The sequence below is a fragment of the Athene noctua genome, chromosome 1 (genome assembly GCF_965140245.1).
Source record: "Athene noctua chromosome 1, bAthNoc1.hap1.1, whole genome shotgun sequence".
NCBI classification, from domain to species: Eukaryota; Metazoa; Chordata; class Aves; order Strigiformes; family Strigidae; genus Athene; species Athene noctua.
The window spans coordinates 103,320,707-103,345,079 of record NC_134037.1 but is presented as its reverse complement, the minus strand read 5'-3'; the positions used below and the strand labels follow the sequence as shown (position 1 = coordinate 103,345,079).

The 24,373-nt window shown below is 39.0% G+C and overlaps 1 protein-coding gene across 2 annotated transcripts in view; it reads left to right on the top strand.

The window, feature by feature from the left end:
- KCNH1 (potassium voltage-gated channel subfamily H member 1) overlaps positions 1-24,373 on the top strand; it is a 185,857-nt gene that overhangs the window by 16,559 nt on the left and 144,925 nt on the right. For both annotated transcript variants that reach the window (XR_012632917.1, XM_074897149.1), the window contains exons 4-6: positions 7,355-7,483; positions 15,269-15,387; positions 22,699-23,091. Coding sequence is in view for 1 of the 2 variants with exons in the window: in XM_074897149.1 (XP_074753250.1) it covers positions 7,355-7,483; positions 15,269-15,387; positions 22,699-23,091 (641 nt within the window). In the remaining variant the exon portion in view is untranslated. The remainder of the gene's footprint in view (positions 1-7,354; positions 7,484-15,268; positions 15,388-22,698; positions 23,092-24,373) is intronic.

Sequence of the window (24,373 nt, the reverse complement as noted above, 5' to 3'; positions counted from 1 at the left end):
TCAGTGGGGATTCATAGTCATACCTGGAAGGAGACAAAGTGAAAGCTTTCTTTAATCTGGACTGCAAAATGACAACAGATAAGTTAACAGTAATTTCATGTGAGAGCTTCAGTTCCATTGTTTGATTTGATACGATTGTCCGGTGATGCTGGAAGTATTTTTTATTTTTATATGGGAAAATCAATACACTGCTAAGTATCACTGAAATCAGTGAAGTTATGTTAACTCACACCAGGGAAGGATATGGTCTAATGTATTAGAAAACATTTTGTATCCAGTCTTAGACATATTTTAGCTTATCTGAATTGATGCAGTTTGAACATCTAACCTCTTATAAGACTTTGACAGCCATTCATTAGGTTTTTACACTTTATGGTCAGCCTCATAAATGAAAATGGCTGAGTAAATTAAACTTGGACTTTCATTGCCTAGTTCTCCATCTACAACATAGGTCTGGGTTAAGAGCAGTGCAAAAGCAGGCTGCTTCTAGATGCACTTGCTTCCATTATAGCTGAAGTAATGTTTTGTAAGAATATAAATTTACTTGCTTCTGTCTGCCTCTGAAGAGGTAGTGTCCATTTGAAATCTAACCACCTTTTCTATGCAGTACTTGATCTGCTTCAGTGGAAGAATATCTGATGTGGGCTGGACTCTTCAAAACTAAAATGCGCGAAGAGTTACAGAGTCTTCAAGCATTCCCTGTCTGAGCAAAGACATTGCCATTGCTTACTGTCTGCAGCAGTGCTGCAGAGAGTGATGAGACAGCTTTTTTTTTCTTTTTTTTTTTTCCACAGAGGTTTTTTACAGATGAGGCCAGTGGAATGGCAGCAGCCAAAGGGTTGGCTGTAGGTAATTATTTTGCACACTGCAAAGTGGTTTGATTAAGTAGCTCATCTCTGAGTACATATATGATGGTGAGAGTCCCAAAAGTTGGGCTTCACTTTTAATTTGAGCTGGAGTTCACTTCCCTGGTTTTCTGTGTGCTTGAATGTTTAACAAATTTCATACATGAATATTTGTGTGGGGTTTTTTTGTTTTGTTTGTTGGATATTTTAACACATGCACCATTCCCTCACAGTGTATTAGAAGGCTTTTAGATGTCAAAGAATGACAAATAAGCCCAAAATAGTGATTTGTCAGGTTGTACTTGCAGGTATCTTTGGAACTAGTGTTTTCTATAGAGGTTAAAAAACAGACAAACAACCCCATACTAATTTATAGAGAGCAAAATTCACTTTAAGGTGGTAGACCTGTGATTGCCCGTCACTAGGGAGAGTTTCTCATAACTGTTTAGAACAATTTAAAACCACTTATATTTGTGTGTGCTGTGCCTCTAGTGTCTCCAGATGGAAACCTTTGCTAAACTAAATCATTGCATAGGACTAGAAGCAGGAAAGGATGAGGGTGCTGGAGTAAAGTGGTATGTATCCTCCTGAGCATCCCATTGAAATCTAGCTCCATGTTTGTCAAGCAGTACACACACCTGCATCTCTTCTTCTGTGAAATCCATCTGCATGAGTTCAGTTACCTTCAGCAAGGTTGAATCTAAGTATTTTTGGATTTATAAAACTGATAATTCAGTTTGATCTTGTCAACTTCAAATGTGTTGGCAGGCAAGACCTGTTATCTCCTCAAATGTATACAGAACAGTAAGACTTCCCAGTAGTAATCCTTAAATATTTTATCTGGGGTGAATGGAAACATTTCAAGAGTTCCCTCTGTCTTCCCCTTCCTTATACTCACTTTCTGTTCTTCAGAGAACTCAGAATCAGGTAAACACTGCTGCAGTACAAGGGTGTGTGCTGAAGTTTTTTCCTACTGTGTTGTTTCAGTGTCATAGGGTGACTCCTGTGTGTAGTGATTTCACCTTTGGGGACTGAAATTGATTTTCCTTATCTTAGCATGTAAAGATCTGACCTTTAGAAGCATTAGCTGCCAGAACATAGCAGCACCAGATGCAGAAGACAGGAAGGTAACAGCTTTTGAAGTGCTGGAAATGTATTTTAAGGTCTGTTAGTATAGGCACAGAGTGGTGAGCTACACACTGAGTTGGTTTGTTCGCATTCAGTGCACACTCCCTACTAGAAGGTAGAGTCTATAGGAAGACTTCTGCTCTTTGTCTTGCATGGTAAATATGTCACAGGCTTCTTTGTGCTCTTAGTTAAAACCTGTGTGGGTATAGTGGCTTGCCTGACTCTTTCTGGTCACACCTCAGCAGCTGGTTTACTAATTTGATATTGGACAAACTATTTGGTCTGTATGGGACAGAGGGAAACAGTCTCATACTGAGTACCTGGGCGGAAGTGAAACACCGAAAGGGGTGACTGTCAGCCGTGCTGTTTAAATAACTGAAGTCCTGCTGTCTGCATCACTGCATGCAGGAATTGGTGGAGACGCAGCACATGCTTCTATCCTTTTCATTTCCATACTGCCTGAGTGTTTACCTTTAGGGCAATACCTGTCTGCTGATCATTTGATTGAGACATTATCAAGTAACACAGAAGTTGTGCTGCTTTGAAGAAACTCGCCCCATTCAGTAAGGGCAGTGAAGATGGCTGAATTGTCAAAACATGTTTTTTTCATTGTATTTATAAATGAATTTTGTTTTACTTTGTGGAAAGAAAAATTGCATATTGCAGTTTTATTTAAACAGTCAGCTTTCTGTAGTTTTGAAGAACAGCTGACCTTTTTGGTTAAATGGTTCAAAGTATGGGGAGAGAGCATACTTAGTGGTTTTGATTTTCATTATAGCCTATTTTTGTTTGACAGGAGGGAAAACTGAAGGCGAGGTCATCAGTATTCTCAGGGGGAGAAACCGGAATAGACCTTTAACATCTCATTCACTTTGACCCTATGAGAGTTTCTGAAGGACCTCAACAGAAGTTAAATAGTATGTTAAATGCTGATGTTCCTGCTCAGCAAGGGTCTGAACTGTTGAAATACACAGGACTGGAAAAAAAGGAGAGGGAAGAGACAGTAGTATTTGTACTTGGGAAATTCTAAGGTGTGGAGACATTTACTGTGTGTTAGTCTGGAGAAGACTTGAGACTTGAATCACAGCTCTTAAAATTGTCTTGCCTTTAAGGCAACACCCAAGTACTATGCTCAGGCCAGTGAAGACTATTAAAAGCTCATCTTTAATTCTGGAATTAGCTACATAACTTCGGTACCACAAGGCACGCTGGTCCTAATGCTACTCTCAGAAGTTCATTGTAGATTTTAATTTCTTCCCAGTTGTTCACACTGCTTCTCCACCAGCACTGAAGTGACATTTCCTTTTCTGGAAGGATTGGTCCTATGCCATTAGACAAACTCTGGATTCTTTCACTGTTGATTCCAAATCTAACAGAAGCCAACACGGCTCATGAGTGTTTACTTCTTTGTTTGTGCACTGGCATTATCATTGAACTTCACCAGTGAGACAGCTTGCCAGACCCGAACACAAAATGTAAATGGAAGTAGATGTATTGTTGGAAACACTGGTAAACGGTTTCTGCGTGGCTGTACATCAGTGCAGACTGGGGGCATATGAGGAAGTTACTCTTGTTTTGCTGTGAGAGCTCTGAAGCGTGCTGCAGTTTCACTGCCTGAATAACCCATAGGCTGAATCTGAAAAATCACATTTTTCATTAAAATGGCCTTGTTTGTGCCTCTTGACAGTAGTGATTGTCTGGCTGAGCAGGGACATCCGCTTTGACACCAAGAGTATGAGGGCTGCCTGTAGAAGGTTGAAATTCTAGTTTCCAACCTGATTTATAAGTGGTTTATACTTTAAGCTTTCCTGTTTAATAGTTAAATAAACTGTTTAATGTTTAAAAAGTAAAATTCTTCTGATAATTAAACGAGTATGCAGGAAAAAAGCTGAGCATAGCCACATCTTGGCTGAGCCTTTCAGTGTGTTCCCACAGTTCACATCCCAGTTCTGCTATGAACGAGCTCCTGGTTGCAGAGCACTGTGGAAGCCCATGTAATCCAACCCTGTGAGCACTCACCTCAGGATTGTATTTTTATATCCAGTTGTCTACTAGTCACAAAAGAGACTGACAAGATGGTGGGGAATATGCTGCAGGGGAAAATGCTGAATAATGTTGGGGAGGCAGATACATGGCCTGGCAGAATTTTCCATCTACTTATTTCTGCTGTTGTTGTGTTGCTGTGTAGATCCAAAACTGGAAGATGATTTACACAGACCATGTGTGCCACCTTGATTTTATGTTCTCCCCTGGAATACACTCTGTCCATGGCACTCTGACACTCTGGAAATTAAAAAGGGTACCCAAATTATGACAGTCATCAAGAACACCTACTTTTAGCTATCAAGGATATCTGGCTTTTTCTCATTACCAGTGGGGCACATCACTAAGATCTACACTTGGTTCTAGGTAAAACAGTGGTTTTTTTTCCCTTTTTACTATAAATAATGCAGCACAGGAATGGGAGTCAAGGGAGTTAGAAAGCATAAGAACCCTGCTGATAGAACCTCTGTGCCCTGCAGCAGCCCTCTACAGGTTATCAGGAAAAGTCTTTCCTCTTGCTGCATTGACCATGTTAGAAAAATCTTGCAACAATGTATCAAACCGTAATCATAAAGAGAAGATGACAGCAGACATCTGACAAATAGCCAGAATAAGAGGATGAATTGCATCCTTTCTGTTCGTGATGTGTACAGCATCTTCAAAAGCATGGTGGTGAGTTTTTATAGCTGTGAGAGGCAGAGATGAAGCTATGTAATTCAGCCTCAGTGCTATGAAGGTTGATAGTATGAGCAGCCCGTAGCAGAATGGCTGTAGCTTGAAGTAGCAAAACCGTACAAAGTGGTTTTGGGGAGGTGAAAGTCCCTAATCAAAAAGACAAGTGCACATAGATAGAGATCAAAAAGCAAGGCTGTAAATGGAGATCTGGGCTGATTAAAAAGTTGCAGTGTTAGTGAAGGGTATTGAAGTGGGTAAAATAAAAAACAATTAGTCACCAAGGAGCTTGTGTCAAAGTAAGATACGGATTTGATCAACCTCAGAATAGTTCACATGTGAAGATGGGAAAAACAAGTAGGCAAGAAGAAATGGAGATGGGCAATTTTAGGAGCTCCTGACACAGGAGTGTAAAGGGTGTTACTGTCTTGAAAACTGCTGTTGGCTGCTCTGTGGCAGTGTCTTCTAAGCTCATTAGCAAGTTAGTGATGATTTTACTGGCACAGTTACTTTGCTGAATCTTTTCTTGCATTTAGCGGTTTTGTTTGCTCATACTTTATTTACTCATACTTGTATTTATAACGGGTTGTTCAGGACTGCTAACTCTTTAAAAAAAAATAAAGAATTGACCCCTGAATACTTTCTGCCATGCAGGCATGCTCCAGAAATGGCCATCAGTGATTCCTTCTGAATTTCTCTGCTTTTTGAGCAGAGGCCTCCATGCATCATATACCCTGCTGTTTATAGAGGTGGCTGTACATATGGCATGGAATCTCAGCCAGGGTTTGAAACTGCCTGCACTATGCAGGCACAGTGGGAGCCTTAGGAATTGAACTTCATTTATGGAAGTTGTCCATGGGTCTTGGAGATGCCCTGGCTTTCTGTGGCCAGAAAAGATTGCTAAGCACAGAGACTGGGAAACAGCCAGGTGAGGCACTGGTAACAACAACCTCTGTTATATTAACATAGTTGGGGAAAAAAGCTGCCTTTGCTTGCTTTGCTGAACAGTAACTCGTGAACTGCCTGAGGTTTCCTTGTGACCCTTTGACAGTCAGGAAGCACGAGTGACCCTTGTTGCAACTTACTATTGCATGAAATATTGCATGTAGTATTCATGTTAAACTACTGAGCAATTAAAGTGAAAGCGAATCTGATCTTTAGCCTAGAGGAGCATCCTGTGATCAAGAAAGGAAAGAAATAGTCTTCTAAGATCACCCTTTTGAGAATAGGCTTTCCTTCATGAGTGACAAAAATTAAGTGTGGTGTTGTTTATACTGGCTTTCCCAGATGGTCAAAATCCTGCTGATTTTCACATTTATATTGACCCCTGGTATATAGACCCTTCTCTCCAAACACAGCCTCACAAGAGACACTTAAGAGAAATGTTTCTTACAGCAAGCAAGCCTGAATCCTGTCTTTGGCTCTTGCTCTTTATGCGTACAAAAGCAATGGTGAGTTTTTTCATCAACATTGAGAGTGTAGGGACAGTCTGAAAACTCACATACAAGCTCCCTGCAGGCCCAGGCCTGGTGACCCTGGAGTCTCCTGGTTGCCATGTACCTCAGTTGGGAGAAGGAGTCATCTTTTTATGACCAAAGACTGCAGACTGAAAAACAGTGCCTTAAAGGAGGCCATGTTATGACATACAGGAGCCAGCTGCTTTGTTCTAAGCCCTCTGATCAGCTCATACTTAAATATCACTAAAATCAGTGTGGTAAGTCCTGTAAAATGAGAGTGTAGACACCACCTTGTTATATGGAAGTTCATTGCTATCACTAGGGTCTTTTCAGCAACCTCAGCAGAACTGCCAGAAATATAGAAAGGCTGGGCTGACTGATAGTTTCTCTCCTCAAGGTGATCCGTGTGGATAGATGAAGGATCATTATCTGGGATAATCTTTTTCTGTGATGTGCAGTCTCTAATCTCTCCAGTAGTTTTCATTAGTAGTTTATCTACTGCAGTAATTAGAGAAGTACAGTTTTATGTAGTACAACCTACTCCCATCCATACCCCATGGTCTGGTCCCGATGGCTTGTTCTCTCTGCAGTTCAGTGGAGTCCTGCTTCACACTGTGAGTAGGCTCAGGACAAGACAAGCTGACAGGCAGCTTGCAAGGGGTTTCCCTTACATGGGAGGATTTGCAGGCTAGACCAGAGCTCCCAGAGCCTGGCTCTTGAAGCTGTGCAGAGCCTGATGTAGTTGTTGGGGGATGTTGCTCCCTGTTTGCAGGGAGGTATATGGTCTACCGCACTGGTTGTGCTCTTGAGTTGAGACTCTGTATTATAGTCATGGTCTAGGCAAAGTTGACCTGTTCTCAAGTCCTGCACAGAACCAGCAAGGCTCTGTTGTGTGCACCCTTTGCACCTACATGGGACTCTTCTTTCAGGAGATCACAAAGCACTTCATTAGTTCATGTATTCATTTTGTAGGTGAAATGCAGAAATAGTGACTGATTCCTGAAGATTAAAAAGCTAATCAGAGGCAGAGCAGGGAACTTAGCTGACAAGAATGTTAGTTGCTTTGTCATTTTTCCTAATGGGTGTTTGTAAAAAACCCAACATTAAAGTAACATTTATAGATGGCTGACTTTGAAGTGTAAACATCTAAACTAGCATATTTACTGTTCTGCCTACCACTGACCAACTTTTTGATATGTTTGTTTCCAGGAACACCTGTCTGGTTCTTTGTGAAAATTGCTCCAATTCGAAATGAGCAGGATAAAGTGGTTTTATTTCTTTGCACTTTCAATGACATAACGGCTTTCAAGCAGCCGATTGAGGATGATTCATGTAAAGGTTTGTCTTTTTCACAATTATATATTTATGCTGCTTCTGTTTATTTGTCCTGGTCTCGAAAGAGCTGAAGTCCTTTACATGCCAAAGACAAAGAATTAGATGTTAAAATAGCTTTTAGCTCTGCCACTGAGGACTGCATTTGTGCAAGGAATGGTTGCTGGTTTCTTAAGCAAATTGGCTCTGGCCTGTGTTGGAAAGGGTCATTGCTAACAAAACCCCCACGTGCTTCAGGAAGCAGAGTTTACTTAGCAAATAGGTGCTGCTCGTCCTTTTAAATTCATTATTAATCTGTGTTCCAGCATAGCCTGCAAGGAGTCACACTGTTGCTAAACAGCCTTTTTGATGTCAGAGGGAACTGAAGAGTCTTGGGGCCTGTACAAATTTTGTGTGACACTGTAAGCAAAAACTGAGGAATTAACCCAATCTGAGTCTAGCAAAGATGTGAATAATTTTATTCTGCCTTGCTTGATGTTACATATCACTATTATGGGATTCCTTATGTTAAAATTCTGGACTAGTTTCCTTTAACATATGTGAAGAGATTTGCATCATCTTAAATTGAATCAGGTTTAAGCTGTCCTGGTGAGTAAAGTAGCTGTGTTTTGCTATTAACCCTTTGCTGAGTTATATCCTGAAAACCTGGAAGGAAGCTCACCTGTGACAGCAGCATAAACTTGCACTCAGGTTCAGATCCTGTCAGAAACAGACCTTTTATACCCATATGGAGAATTGCAGACACTTGTGTCCTCTGGGGTAAAAAAATAAGTAAGTTATCCCGTTGTTTGCATTTTTGTAGTATTTAATAATATTTGTAGTTTTAAATTAAACAGGAAACTTACTGTGAAGGTGAACTGATTTACATTTATGTTCAAAATGTTATTCTTTAAAAACATAGTTTCTCAAAGTGGAAACACCTGTTCCCATGAAAAAGGAAGTACAACCTTGACAAGCATACCTTCTTCCAGGCTATGCGGGCTATTTTTTTCTCTTTCTAATGCTATTTGTTTGGTTCTTCGTTGCTTTAATAAAACTAAAAAAATATATCTTCTTGGAAAGGTTGGGTCTGCAGTATTTTTTTTTTTCCCTGCGTAGTGGTCTTCACTATGTTCTGGTGAAAACTGACAACAAAGATAAACCAGCATGATGCAGTAAAGCTGGCTCTTGTTTATTTGCTAGGACTGAAGGCCCTTGCTTCATTTAGCCAGCTGATGAACAGGACTTTCAGTCAGGGGTGGTAGCTGTGTCTTTTCTCTTTGCTTTCACAGAAGATCCTTAATGTGGCAGTGATATGCACTCTTGTGATGTCCACTCAGGAGGTGATATTGTATCAGTCACTTGATGGCAGGATGAGTAATTTCTTGGAAAAGAAGAGCTGATTTGTCAAACTATTAAAGAACCTCACATGCGAGATCTTTAATATTAGATCTCCTTGTGCAATTGTATACTGTGAGTGGGGAAGAAAGGCAGGCATGGAGTGTCAGATAATTGTCTGTAGTGGGTTCTAGAATTCATGGAGGGAAAAACACTTGTGGAAGATCTAAAAAAGGTAAAATTGTATTAACTTCTAAGAATCATTGCTTTTACGGACCTGAGCTGTGAAGAGGGCATATTCTTTGCACCGTGTACAACATTACATAGGGATTTTGTAGCATGCTTTTGAAGGGTAACAATTCTCGTAGGAATGTTTCTCATATTCTAAAACCAAAGAAATTCTCAATCTGAAAACCTAAAACTTTGAACTTAGAGATTTATTGTTTAATTGAAACAACTGAAAACTGATTGCTAAATTAATTTTTTCCTTCTATCAATCAGCTTTTATCAACTACTTTTCTTGTACTGTGTTTATGTGTGAAATCAGTTTCCTATATATATATGACCACTTAATATGTATTATGCTGCCTGCATAGGCAGGTATTTTATTAATATATATGCTATTTGCAGAGTGTCATAGCATAAAGTATTTCAGTTTTTCAAAATCCATGCCTGTATTTCTGTGCAGAGAAAAATCTTATTTAGTATAAGAACACGATCAGTTTAAAGATCAACTAATCTGTCAGGCTGAACCTGCTTAGCTGTTGTGTATCTTAGTTTTCTATCACCTGTGGGCAATTTCAAGCATGATAATTCAGCTGCAAATATAGTGACTCCTTGAGTGAAAAGTGTTGAGCTCTAATGATGTGTTTGACCTGTGCACAAAAATGCATAGGCATATTTATCTGAAGGTGACTCAGAAGGTCCCAGTGCTGTTTTTCATTCTTAATAATTCTTTTTTATTAATAATATCAGACGTTGGAATAGATGAAACAAATATTTCTAAAGTCATGTAAAAAGTGGACTTCTAATTGTAGTCTTTGTTAATTGATTCAGATAACTTAGAAGATGTTTATGATTGCCATAGAGGTTAATAAATTTGCTTTTAAATGCAGCAGCTTTAAAAATAGTGCATTCTAAGTAAAACAACTTAAAAATAGCGTGTCAGTGGTGTTGATGATACAATATTTTTCAACAGCCTCTTTCTACTCTTCCCTGTATGCTTGCCCCTTTAAAGAATCAGGAAAAATTAAGGTTACTTGAATAGAAGTAGGCAAAATCAAGCTATAGCATAGCTAAATTTGTCTTGCTGAAGTGATAGGTCACCTTCTTAGCTGAATTTTAGAGTATATGTTATATTTGGAATTCATGCATTTTGTCTGAATATGTCTTTTTTTGGTTTGAGATCTAACACACCAAGTATGAGATGTTTGAGAATAGTGTATAAATTGGAATGCATCCCTTTATGAAAACAATAATTTGTGCAGACAAATAGAATCTGTGCCTGCACTCTGAGTAGCTAGTAAGAAGTTTGCCTGAACAGGTTGTGCATGTATGAGTACAATGTGAACATATTCAGATACATCTACGCAGCTTTATAAAAGTTGGGAAATTATGCTTTGAATACTGATTTTTGCTTTTGATACTTTGTTTTTATACAAGGAGGTGTTCAAATTCAACATCGATGAATCCTATAGGAGAATGGTTGTTAGCCTCCTAGCTATTGTAACCTCCTGTGCCTTGTAGCAATTGTCTGCAGAAGCTAAGCTATCCTTTGCATCACAAGCGGGGCTACACAAAAATAATTTGATTGCCTCCATCTTAATTCAGGGAAAACTCCAAGCGTTTCATTTTTTCCTTTCTGTTTCTGGGTGGGTTTTTTTTGTTGTTGTTGCTAATTTTTTGTTCTGTTTTTAAAAATGTATTTATATGAGCAGAGCCAGTGTTTGAAATATTTTGATTAAGTTATACTCTCATCTAGATGAAATGTTTTCTTAAAAAAAGGAACAAATGAAAGGGAAGTGGTGAGTATATTAAAAAACTTTGGTATGCTTTCCCAGTCCAGATGGAAAAATAAGACAGTTTTAGTCATGAAGTTTCAAAGGGAGGGAGATTAAGACTGCAGAGAGGCATGATGGATGTAAGCAGGGATCTTTGATGCGCAAGAAAACAAAGGTGGTTTGAGTGGAGGCAAGAACTGCTAGAATCCTGAGTTATTCGCATTTACACAGTTCTGTGTGAACTGTGGACTCCTGACAAACAAGCTGATTCTCTAGTAGGCAATGGCTCCTTTTTCTAACTCTAGGGATTGTGTAAGTTATGGATCAGCAACTTGATAACAAATGTTCTGTAACTGCCACAGTGCCTAATGTTTGAATTTGTGTGTCATCGTGATCAAATTGAGGAGAGTGGTAGGAAACGAATAACTACCTACAAATAACTACCAAAAGTTGTTATCAATTGAGTATCAACAGATCATGCTTACCTCAAAATAGTGAAAATTGATTTTTTCAATTTAAGAGTGTTGATAAATGAAGCTTCATCCCTTAAAGAGAAGTCTTGATGAGTTGAACATCACATCACAAAGGTGTATTTCAGTGCCATGTTTCCCTGTGAAATAAAACTCGGGACAGTTTTTGTCCTTGTTGTAGGCATCTTGTCTTCTTGGGTGTTTTCAGAAGCAGTTTCTATTCAGCATTTTACAATGAAATGGTGGAAAACTGAAAAGGCATCATGGAATACCGGACAGCTGAAGTCAATGCTGTTAATCTTGAAGGCTCTTTATGGAAGAGCCTTCTTTTGGAAGCTGGAGATGTTTCAGTGCTATCTCATTGCTTTGTCCCTGCATGATGTTTTCTGCAGAACTGAAAAAGAAGACCACCAAACAATGATACAAGTGGATTAGAATCAAAGACAGAGGCACAGGCAAGCAGAACCATGTTTGACTTCCTGAATTCCAATCGGTCTTCTCTGCTATTCAAGCTCTTGTCTATTTGAGGAATATATATGCCTGTATGAGAATCATTAGATTTTCTAGAGGAAACAAATAGATGTAAGGCTATATCAACTGCTTGTGTTGAAAGAGAATTCCTAATTGGTATCACTTGGTCCCCTTGTCCTAGCAGGACTAATACCAATATATTCTGAAACCTCGTTTCTTTTCTTGGAAATCTCCATCTTCTTCCTGTAATCAGCTCCATGACCCTTAGAATTTAATGTTTAAGCCGCTCCCCTGTGGCTTAAGGTCAGTATTTGACCTGTCTTCACTGGATAAGTATCTGACTGACTGTAGGCTGTATCTGTCCTTAGGCTTCTGGAGGAAAAATTGCAATAAATTTAACAGGTACTGCTGTCTTTTCAAGCAGTATTGGAGGAGTTATCATTCAATAGGATTAGTACTGGCATTCTTTCTCATTTTATTTTTCTTTTTCCTATGCCACATTCTGCAGGTTTACTTTAATTATTCTTCAAAGTTCTCACACTTTTATTTTCCTAAATAGGCAGCACAAAGAGGAGAGTGTTCTGTCCTAAAGATGTGATTCATACACCTGGGACATTTGCAGAGAGACTCAGTGCCTGGTTTTAGGCATATCATCACACAGTGGCATGTGCAACTCTAAGCTGGGATCCCATGTGCTGCACCCAGTGTATGGGGAGGGTTAGGGTATGTACTCCCAGCCCGCCATTTTCACTGCCATCAGCACTGGTTCAAAAACCCAAGATAAAAAGCTCTGCCTCTTGACACAGTCTCTTGCCTATAACAAACAGTTACATTGTTTTCAGATCAGAGTTTGGAGTATCTGGTGAGAGATCTAATGTCTGTCAGAACAGTTCTTGTGCATAACATTTAGGCACCCAGAAATGAGATTTGCAACGTGTAGGGCAAGGGAGGTGTTTATAGGAGACGCTGAGAACAGAGGAATGGGTTAAGCTGTACCTTTCAAAAGGAGATGACTCGGGAAGAGAGGGAGGTGCCCAGAGGTGCTCAGCATTCATAGCTGCAAATCATGGCACAGAGACATCTGGCAGTGCTTTTGTGGAAGAAAGCTCAGGTGAGGTTCTTCCTTTTCCTCCTCTGTTTATATCTGGATAGCCCAGTTCTTAGAAGGCTGTATGGCAGGAAGAAAAGACACACTGAAAGTTTGTCCTCAGGGTTTGAACCAAATTTTGAATCTTCCAGGAAAATGCCCTATCCATCAGTCTGAGTTAGTAAAACGGGCTGTCTGTTAGCTGGCGTTAAAAACATCATGTGTCTGGTAAGGGAGGCACATTTCGAGTTCCAATGTGAAGCTAGAACTCTGTAGAACTCTGTCATCATCCCCCCCCCCCCCCTTTTTTTTTTTTTGTTTGCAAACCAGCCCTGGCTGGCGAGCTGCAGTCCGCGCGGCCTCCGCTTCAGCACCATGGCCAGCACCGGGACACCGCCCGCTCCCGCCGCTGGGAAGCGGAGCTATGGCTCATGTCCTCCCGGGGCCTCGGCACCCCGCGTTTGTATCACTGAATATATACCGGTCCTGATAGCCTTATCCCATGGTCCTGTAAAGTAGGAAGCAAAACTAGTAGTGCTGGCATGTAAGTTCCGCAAAAGCAAAGTTTTAGGTTGCTGTAAATTGCTGTAGCTGTGTTGGCTTTACAAAGGCTAGTCTGATTTATATCAGCTGAAAATTAGTCATTATGAATGGTTTCTCCCACCTGATCCATTCTCTTAATATCTACTGGCTTTACTCAGAAGGTAGTAAGGCCTTCCAAGCCTTAGCTTATCTGTTGTAGTTGGATTTCTGCATGTACAGTAGAGAAAGTATACTCTTCATAAATGTATCTTAAAAAAAAAAAAAACAAACCCCAAACCACCAAAACCCACCACCTTCTATGGAAATGTATTATGAGAAATCAAGTGCTTTGGGAAAGGCTTATAACTGATACAATCTGACCTCACTTGAGGTTCTGTCATGTTGATTTATTTATCTGAAAAACAGTCCTTTAGCACAGTAGTTAATCTTATATGAGTTTATCAGGAAAGATCAGCCTTCCTGCATGAAAATAATTCAGTCTACTTGTTGCTGAATACTGCCTGAAAGTGTTGGCTTATTCTACTCAATTTGACTATTAAATTACCAATGACAGACTTGCTTTAAAACATCTTTTAAAGCATAAGAAATTAGTCAATTTTATTCTTGATTTTGGAGAGGTCTGATGAATTTGGTCCTTCTCTGTAATAAATGCACAATTTTGCGTATTTGTAAAGGAGAAAACGCTAAATTCTCTTCAGGTCTGCCCTGGAAGATCTTGTTCAATACCAGATCCATGTAATTAGTTTATTTTTTATGCTTACTTCTCAAATTACCAAATATGTTTCTGTGAACTCCATCGAAGTGAGATATCAAGCAAGGATATGTTCAAAGTACTGGGCAATTTTTTCACCACCCATATTCCTGTACTTGTCACAGATCACTTGAAGACTAATCTTCAGACTGGTCTTTAAAAACAGTCACTGCTAGTAATATAATTCCTTTTGGTGATGAAACCATAATGTGGAGGGATTTTTTTCCAGAACCAGGTTCTCATTAAGAACTGAATCTGCAAAGTGCTGAGCATCTTCAGCTGGAGTAGGAGGTGAGACTACTCAACAGTTCCCAGGTGGTGCTAGCATTTTTCAAGACTGGGACTAAAAGCACTGATACTTTCCTTTCAGAGTACCAGAAATATCCAGATGTATATAATCTGCCTGACTTTTAAGTTATGTCAAAGTACTGCTCATAAAGGTTATAGTTGTAACTAGCTCTTGTGACTGTCATTCAAGGTCTTCTATTTTGAGGGGTATTTGAAATGACTGCAAAAAATATTCTGAATTAAAATTCAGCATATGACTTCTCTGCCAGAAGCTGCTAAATGTTTTATTAGTTTGAGAAAATCTATTTGTATATTTCTCCATTTTTTTTAGAGAGGATAAAATTAATGATTTTGTTTTTGCTTTGTCTGATCTGCTTTTTATTATCTTACACATATTTCTCTGCTTATGCCAGATCTATGCTTGATACATCTGAGGCCAGATTCACTTCTGTTACAGGCAACTGTAATTTTTTGTTGTGTGTTATTCTAGTCTTACATCTTGATTAGTCTGGAGTGTCTTCTGCAGTGCTGTGACATCCAGATCTGGCCATTGGATTTAATAGAAGATTATTGTAAAGTGGACATTTATCCATACAAAAGATGCAGTTCATGTAACAGCAGTCTTGTAGAGCCACTGAATACAAAGTCACTGCAGTCATGGGTTTTATTACTTTACTACCCTGACGCCTATTTTGTGACTTGCTTTTATCTGGTACTTCGTTAAATTGTACTCCCTTGTGGTCAGTATTAAAGCAGATTGCTCTGGTTTATTTATTTTTAAATTTTAGTTATGAGAGGCTTTATGTGGTACATTTGCAGCTTTTTTTTTTTGGTAATGTGTATAATCTTGCATGTTTTCTTAAGGTTGGGGAAAGTTTGCTCGCTTGACCCGTGCCCTCACAAGCAGCCGAGGTGTACTGCAACAGCTTGCTCCAAGTGTGCAGAAAGGAGAGAACGTCCACAAGCATTCGCGACTTGCTGAGGTAATGTTTTCTTTCCCTGAGAGACTGTAAAGAAATGCTTTTAGCCTTTGTGGGTATGTTGCCTCTGTGTGAACTAAACACTGTCTGTCCCCCTTGCCCTGGGAATCTGAAGCCTGCTGGCAGGCCTCGGAATATGGCATGTGTGCTGAGAAATGTGTCCTGCGACAGTGGAATCAAACAAGTGTCCAAAAGACTTAATGTAACCTAGTTTCACTGTTGTGTTCCATATCTCAGCAAAGTCTTATAATGACATTATTAAAGTAATACTTTCTTGCTTAGTTTCTGTTCTTCTGAGGATGTCGGTGTTAGTAGGATCTTGGACTGTTTGCTTGTGTAAAACTGAGGTGAGCAAAACTCAGGCCAGTACAGAAGGAAATTCTGGAGAATTCTTGTCACAGTTGTTCTCTGCATTTATTTGTGCCTAGTTCTTTTTAAGTGGGATCCCAATCTTGCTTTACAAACTGTTTAAAATATATGTTTGAGTTACTGGTTTTATGGACAGAACAGCTGTAAGATGCCACAAGCAACACTGCAGACAGATTAGAAAAATGAAACCTTGTGATTTAAGTAAACTGTCAAAGTTTTGAGAAAAACTCTGGGCAGAGAAGGTTCCTTAAAGTACTTAGGGTTTTAGGGCTTTCACCACGAGGGGGAGAGACTGTCCCAAGTTTCCTGTAGCTTTCTACTGGGCCAGTAGCAGGGTCTTTCTGGTGTAACAACAATTTAGGGAAAGTCTTGATCCGGTGTTAATGACAACATGGCCAATATAACATGGCACTTCTGTTTCTCCTGTTTCTGTGAATGCCATGGCAGCAGCTGTGAGTCTTGTGAATAATTCTTAATCTTCCTCTATAGCTGGAGGTGTAAGCCACTGATTGGTTCCGTGAGGTCTCCATATAGTCAGTACTCTGTTAATTTTGTGCTGTATAATCTTAGTTTCTCTGCAAAATAAATCACTCTTGCCTGGGCCTCCTGCACTATTATCACATGAGATGATGACATTCCCACAGACAGGAGCTTACCTGTTCAGTATTTAATAGAGATGCACTCAGTAATGGAAAACTGATTTCTGTTGGAAGTATAGAAATAACATAGATCATACTAGCACAGGGGAGGGGCAGACATTCACACGGACACTATACTGTAGGAATACTGTGTGATTATGAGATGCCCACCCTGAGGTTGCTTTGATGTCCTGGAATTTGGAATAGTCTCCCTCCTAATTTTGCTCAAGGCTTAGCATCAAATCGTCCTTCCTTCTCTTTAGATGTCTACCCATTGAATTTTAATTCATGCTAAATGTACACAGTAGAATGTAAGGCAAAGGGTCTGAGGTTATTCTGGCTCAGTAAACCTCAGTCTGGACCTAAGTGACTACATATTACTGACACTTCTTGCAAGCCAATGTGTTCAACAAGTCTTTGCAAGTATTCTAACTGGCACAGCCAGTTGATTCATTACAAATAATAAAGGTCAAGTGTATAGTTTACACGTCTGAAATGAGTTTCTTTAATTGCCGACTGAATATTGCAGTAATTATTTTAAAAAGAACATTAGCCCCAACTGTGATGTTGGGTACCTTGTTTTATATCTGCTGTAATTCCACTTAAGTCAATAGAACTATACTAGAGAAAAGCAGAGTGCAGATAATCATACAGACAAGGCCACTTTTCTTCCTTTGAAGATGTATGGTGTGCCAGGCTTCTTATTCTGGAAAGATCTCTCAGTAATGTTGAAAATGGGATCTCTAACTGTTCCCTGTTGTATGTTCAAATTTTTTTTTCTCTTCTTCATCTCTAAGTAGCCTATTTGAAATCGTAAGTTCAAATTAAAAGTAATCTTTTATTCCTACTCGCTATGGCATTTCTTGTTAGTCTTGTTTGCTTGAGAAGGCTCTTCATTTATTGGAATATTATTTGTGTTGCTCTTAGTTCTTTATCACTTGTATTTTTGATACCTGAGGGGCCAGTTGTGTCCTAGAAGCTGAGTGGGGCAAGGTGTACAAATACAGAACAGGAGCCTGCCACAAATGCTTACAATTTCTTTTATTGTTTATGAAATACTAGTTTAAGAAAGGTGTTAATGACAAACTACTTTGTTTTATCCACAGGTCATGGATAATACAAGCGGTGTCTGTTAAGCCTCAGTCTCTGACTTTTTTCAGTATGTGTAGGTTTTTTAGCCTGACTTCTCTAATAGCGGTCATATGAAAATTGCTTAAAATAATTATGCAGTTAATGCAAAGGCATTAGGTAACTCCAAGAGTACATTTTTCAATAAGAATATAAAGTAATTGATACATTTCTGTGGCTTTGTCACCAAGGAGCTGATTGTGGGAACCATTCTTCTTGGCCGCTGCATAGTACATGTGTCCTCTGCACCTATGGTGTTAGCTGATATATTCTGTATATTTACCAGGCTGTTCTGGGTAAATAAGATGGTGTCATAATTTAAAAAATGCGATAGTTATGAGAAATAAAGGCAGAAAAATGACAATGGTGCTTAGCAGCACTACTTAGTAATGGAACTTCTGCCACTTTTTTAAAAAACCTTGTTTACCAGGGACTTATAACTGCCATTAAAATCTACTTCAAGTTGAGGCTTACCACCTAGCCCTTGGCTTAGGAGCAATTTGTGTGGGTGACTGTGAAAACAAAAGCAAGGGAGAGTAAGAGAAAGCAAATATGTGCAGTTGAAACCACAAAAGGGAGAGATTAAGCTGAAAATGAACGATTGTTTGTGTGGGGTTTTTTTCCCCAGTCATGCAGTCTTAAATAAATCATGGTAACCACTTGTTGATGCACTTTTATGAGTCCTGACTGGTGATATATTCACCATTTTTTAACAAATCTAGGATAAGTTCTTTTTATTTAGTTATATTAAAAAAAAAAACACAAACAACCAAATACAGCCTTGTGAAACCCATGATGAAATTTATAATTTCTACTCTTGAAATAATATTCTCTGGCTTTAGAGAGCTATTAAAACATCATGCATCATTACCACAAATAATAAACGCAGATAATACAACTGTAGTAGCTGATGAATCATAAGTAATTGGAATAATACTTTCATTAATAACTTTCTGAAACAAACATTTCTTTTACTATGGTATAACTGCATAATAGGGAAAAATGTTCCAAAACCAGGGCTGTTTCAGTTATTTAGAAAATAATAGTAATGAAATATTTGTTCAGTACACATGGGCAGAAGCTCAGCATATCAGTTTATATAGTTGTGCACATTTTCCTCATTATTACTTCTACATTCATCACTTTTTTTTTTTTTTTCCTTCTTCAGGAGAAGTACCTTTACAAATAGTTTGAATCTAGTTATTTTATGTGGGTGGGTAATCACACCTGACTGCTTCAGCAAATACTGTGTCTCAGGTTGGCACTAGTCACCCTAGAGGCTGGAGTGCAGCAAGAGGACCTTGGAATAGGGCAGAAGGTACTTCTCTTTGCCTCTACCATGCATTGCTATATGGTGCACAAAGAGTGGGGTTTATAGCTCTTAATCTCCAGGTGATGCTGAGGAGGTGCGTGTATGTGGAAGGATGGTGAAGAAACAGACTGTGTGTGGCCTTTGGTGTGAAAAGTGGAGGAGAGAGCTCTCCTAACTTGTAGCACAACAACCTGACAAAACCTGGATCTTTAGTGCTCTGTGGACCTCCTTCTATTATTTCTGTACAGCACTGAGCTCTCTTCTTAATGCTAAAAGCACATGCTTGTTCTCTGAGATAATTAAGCTTCCTTATAGGTGTTTTTCTCTTCCTTCAATGAAAAGAAGGATTTGTTGCCTTGGACTGCCAGCCAAGTGCTTTCACAGAGATTACAAGACATTTGCTAGTCTGTAAAGCAAGTTGCTTTTCCTGGGAGAGGTAGCATAAAGCTGGGACAGTGCTCTTCCTCCATCTCAAGCTGTGAAATGACGCTTCATGTCTCTAGCAATGCCAGCAAGATGGAGTAGTTTTACAAGGTGTGCATTAGTGATGTAGTGAAGGAGGCAGGGCTAGATCTTGTCACCCCACCCCACCCAAACGAAAGAGTGGAGACATCTCAGGCTTGCTGCAGGCAGTTTTTCCTCCTTGCAATATCCCTACATCATTCCTTGATGCCCATCTCCTGCCCTGTCCCTGCCCTTCCTTTTGAGATTCACACCCACACTGATGGTGTACATCCTTCCACAGGAGAACAGCTAAGCCATGGCCACTGGTCACTTTAAATAGCCATTGGTACAGCTTAACCAGAGACTCCAAGGTGGTAATGAAAGTTCAAAAGACTCCTATTAATAAGGCCCCTAGCCATTCCAATGGTTTACACTTACTTTCTAAGTAAAAAGGGAAGGAGACATCAATCCTTTTATTTTCATGTGCTGTAGCTCTTGAACCTCAAACAAGTTAGGAGAGGGTGCTTTGCACTCGGTAATGACATTTTAAAGCACCAAAACAGCAAAGTTGTTTATTTTCTCAACAAGTTGAACCTGGAAGTCTGTTTTTTCCTCTGCATTCAGTTCAGTTTTATATCCCTGCAGTTCCACTGGCTTTACTGTATTTTTTTTTTTTTCACTTACAGCAAAATAACGGACACCATAATTTAACCTGTTTTTATTGCCAAACAAATTGCTCTTGCCTTTGTTCCTATTATTCATGTATATGGGAATACATTAGTACCTTTTCCAGTAACTTTAGTTTGGATGATGCAAACTTTCCACAAGTTCTTTGAGTACAGACACCAGCAGTGGCCAAAATGGGGTGCATTAGATGATTTTTCAGTCTAGAACTTATGTATGTTTATATAAGAATCAATCTGGCAAAAACTATCAATTTTTTTTTTTTTCAGTGTTTCATGGTTGAAGTTCCTGTGCTGATTAGAATGGTTACCAAAATGTCTGACTTCTTTATGTAATATCAAAGGCTAAAAAAATAAGCTTTAGGAGATGTGATTACAAAAGAAGGAGTTATGTTTTTACCTTGTGTTTGAGGGTAATCTCCCCATGCTAGTAAGATCTCAGCATTAGAACTGAAATCCAGTTAACTGACTGAAAAATGTTACTATGTGATAGAAAGTACTTGGCTTTGCTGATCAGTTATTCCAGTGGGTGAATACTGCAGAGGACTTTCCTTGCTCACTGAAGCATATTTCAGGCTTGGGATCTTATGTTAGAGCTGCTACTCATGCAAATCCTCATAAAAGCCAGTAGTAGCTCAGTGCTTTCCAACTGATTCAGGTACAGCTGCGACGTTCAGAAGGGAGGGCAGAAGATATTTGCAATGTTGATCTTTGGTTAGAGCTTTTGTTGAGAAAAGACATTCTACCATTTCTTGCTGGGACTGCAAACAAGCCCTTAAGGGAACGATGGTCTGAGTACACATACTAACTCAGTGCACAACCTACGCCTCTTCCAGCCACTACCAGTGACTTCTGGGCACGGCTTTGGGTGACCAGTGCCTCCTGCAGAGAAGAGACTGCTTCTGTCTTGTGCTGCTTCCAGCCTCTCTCACCACAAGGCATTTTTTAAAAAGAATTTTTATTTTTGTTTTAGTATGGAGAACTGTGTGTGACTCAGGATCAGAAGTGGCAGAGTAATACTGCAGTGGATGTGTCTGAGTCTTAGTTTGGTCTGCAGGGGTTCTACATGAGGGAAAATGTTCCTTTTCCCTCTTTGCTGTCATTCTAGAAACTTGGTGAAACAAAAATACTAAGTCCTTTTTTTTTTTTTCAAACTGTTGATGCCTCTGTACTAACATGCAGGTGTGTCTGAGCAGGTCGTGCTACTTTTCTGCTGGAGAACATACTGGGCTCAAAGTTAGGAGGCTTGCAACTCCCATTGTTATTTACTCCTGTGCAAGGGACTGTGATCTGACAGTGCACAAGAGTAAGTGATTATGTGAGGTTTAAAGCAGCAGGGAACTTAATCTGAGGTTGTTTTGTCCAAGTAGGGCTCTTGTAGGTGATTGTTTTCTTTTGTGCCCTTTGGCTTAATCTGTTTGAAAAAAGCCCACTAGTTCACACACCCAAAAAAAAAGGCACCCAGAAAAGCCTGCAGATAAAAGTCTGTGTCTAAATAATTGATAAAAAAGCTGAGATAAGGAACATGGAAGGTAGGCATCCTCCTATTATGGCTATGTTGTCTGATCTTTTCTGAGAGGTGGTCATTTAATTTCCTTCTCTGCTTCCTATTGCTCTGAACTATGTGTAAATAATTGTGGAAAAAGAACCATGCTCCTAAATAGTTCTCACAGGTTCTATGAGTTTGGCATTAGCGAACACATCTCACTCAAGCAAACCTCTGTCTTCCTTTCAGTTTTAATCCATAACTCATCCAGGATAAATTTAATTTTAAAATTTAATTTATCTTTATTTGGAGACAGGTCCTTCATGTTAGTTTCAACTTCACGTATATCCATAGATATAAACAAACATATTCTTGTTCATAGGTACGTAAGAGAGACTTTAGTTCCCAAGAATGAGATACATGATCATACTCTTTTACACTAGTGTGCAGAACTGGAGAGATAGACTTAAAACGGGCTGCACTGATCAAGATTGCAGTTATGCAGAACACTTGGAGCTCAGCTTGAGGTCCAGGGTTTAAAACAGATGCTAACAGATCATCTTCTGCTGTAGTGCTTTTCTGAATTCAGAGCTAACTGCATTGTAATTCGACTGTACTGATGGTGTACAGTCAAGTTACAGTGCAGTTAGCTCTGAAGACACTGATCTTTTCTCAGTGAAAAGTTAAAAGTTCAAAATGAGTTTATTGAGGCTAATGAGTTATTCATGTGCTTTGGTCCTGCACAGTCCACAGAACAGGAACAAAGATCTGTGCATTCATGATAGGTTGTAGCATAAGACTATTTCAGATACAGTGTAGTGAAGTGTTAAATAGACAGTGCTGGAAAACAATGTAGTCTAGTGGTTTCGGTGCTGAACTGGAACTCAAATTGTGGTATTGTTCCTGATTTTGCCATTGATTGATTTATATTTGCACCTGCCTTCCTGCCCATCATTTATCTGTGTTGTCTCTTTAGTCTGCTGAAGGAGCTGTCTCTTCTCTATATGTTTTGGAGAGATAGCACATTGGGCTTAGTGTCAAAAATAATTAATGGCATTAAAAGAAACAACTGTTCTTCAGTTGATGCTAATTTGTTTAACAGAGTACTTATCCTGACTTCCTTACCATTTGGTGGTGATAAAAGGTGTTAATGTATTTTATCAACTGTTATACTGAGCTTGAGAATCTACAATATGAAAAATGTTAAAAAATTAAGCATGTTTTCTTTTTCTCCTGAAATCTTTGTGACTGCAGGTATTACAGCTGGGCTCTGAAATCCTCCCACAGTACAAACAAGAGGCACCAAAGACTCCGCCACATATAATTTTGCATTATTGTGTTTTCAAGACTACCTGGGACTGGATCATCTTGATTTTAACCTTCTACACTGCTATTTTGGTCCCTTACAATGTCTCCTTTAAAACCAAACAGAACAATGTGGCATGGTTAGTAGTTGACAGCATTGTAGATGTCATTTTTTTGGTAGACATTGTGCTTAATTTCCATACCACCTTTGTGGGGCCAGCAGGAGAGGTGATCTCTGACCCAAAGCTGATTCGCATGAATTACTTGAAGACCTGGTTTGTGATTGATCTGCTCTCATGCTTGCCATATGATGTCATCAATGCATTTGAGAACGTCGATGAGGTCAGTATATTAGTTCCACTTTCACCCATTAATAATTACTTAATGGTTGGGGGGAGGAGTGGGAGAGAAGAAGGAAATGTATGCTTTTAAATATATTGAATTAGTGTACATGTGTCTAGTAGCTGCCCTCAGTGCACATAGAAGTTTGCTTATGAGTCCTAGCCAGAAGGATCTGTCTTTAACTGCACTGGGAGAGGCTGAGGTTTTTGCTGTCAGAAATCTGTGTTTGTTTTCCTTCATTCTGCATCCTCACAGTTTGGGAGGAATAACAGAAGCAGACAGCAGAACCTCTGTGCACTGAGGAAAAATGCTTCATCAGACTTAGCATGAATAGCTTGAGCAGGTGTGTGTCAGGATTGTTTCTTGGGTCAGAGTTCTCTTGCTTTCACTGTTAACTGAACAGAGTATATCCACTAATGGAAATCCTTCACATGAACAATTGGGAATATAATTGCTTTTTTCAGCTGTTTTGAATACACTATAACGGGTGGCAAAGAAGCAGGCAGTGACTGATTAAATCTTAGACCACCAGAAAGTACTGTGTGGGTATCTGGTGATCCATGCAACATTGTTTGGCAACAGTTGTTTTAGAGGAAAGTAAAGCAATTGAAGATGCTGTTTTGATGCTTGTTTGGTAATTGCATAATTAGATGAAGTGATGGGGAGAAATCTGGAACTCTAGACTCCTCCTTAGTTTTTGTTCATTTCTTTGGGAACAGGTCACAGGCCAACAAAAGAACTAATGTTCAGACACTTAAAACCATAATACTTAACCCCTGTTTTAATTGCTTATTCTTCTACTGGATCAGGCTGCCAAGAAAATATTCCTAAACTAAATATATTAAGGTTCCATGCCTAAATAATTCAGAGTTGTAGAACTGTTAACAAAATCTTAAAAAGGATTTCAGTAGTCTACTTTCTAATTAAATGTTATAAAATTTTTACCATCAACTAATTATGTGTCTGTATTTATCTGTGACATACTAAACCCGTAACATACATACACACTTCATCAGTGCTTAATATTTAATTTTTAGCCTGTAAAACTTAATTTTTATGAGTTTCTTTAAAATATACCCATGTTATAAAGGACAACCTAGCTATTGAAAGAAAATTACGCCAGCTGAAATGTCTGGGTAAAAACATAAAATCACATTACTTTCCTAAAAATACACTGCACAGGATTTTATCAAATTTAAGTATTTAAAGTATTTTTTATTAAAGTATTTTTACTAAAAAGTATTTATTATATTATTTAACATTTATTAATTAATTATTAAGA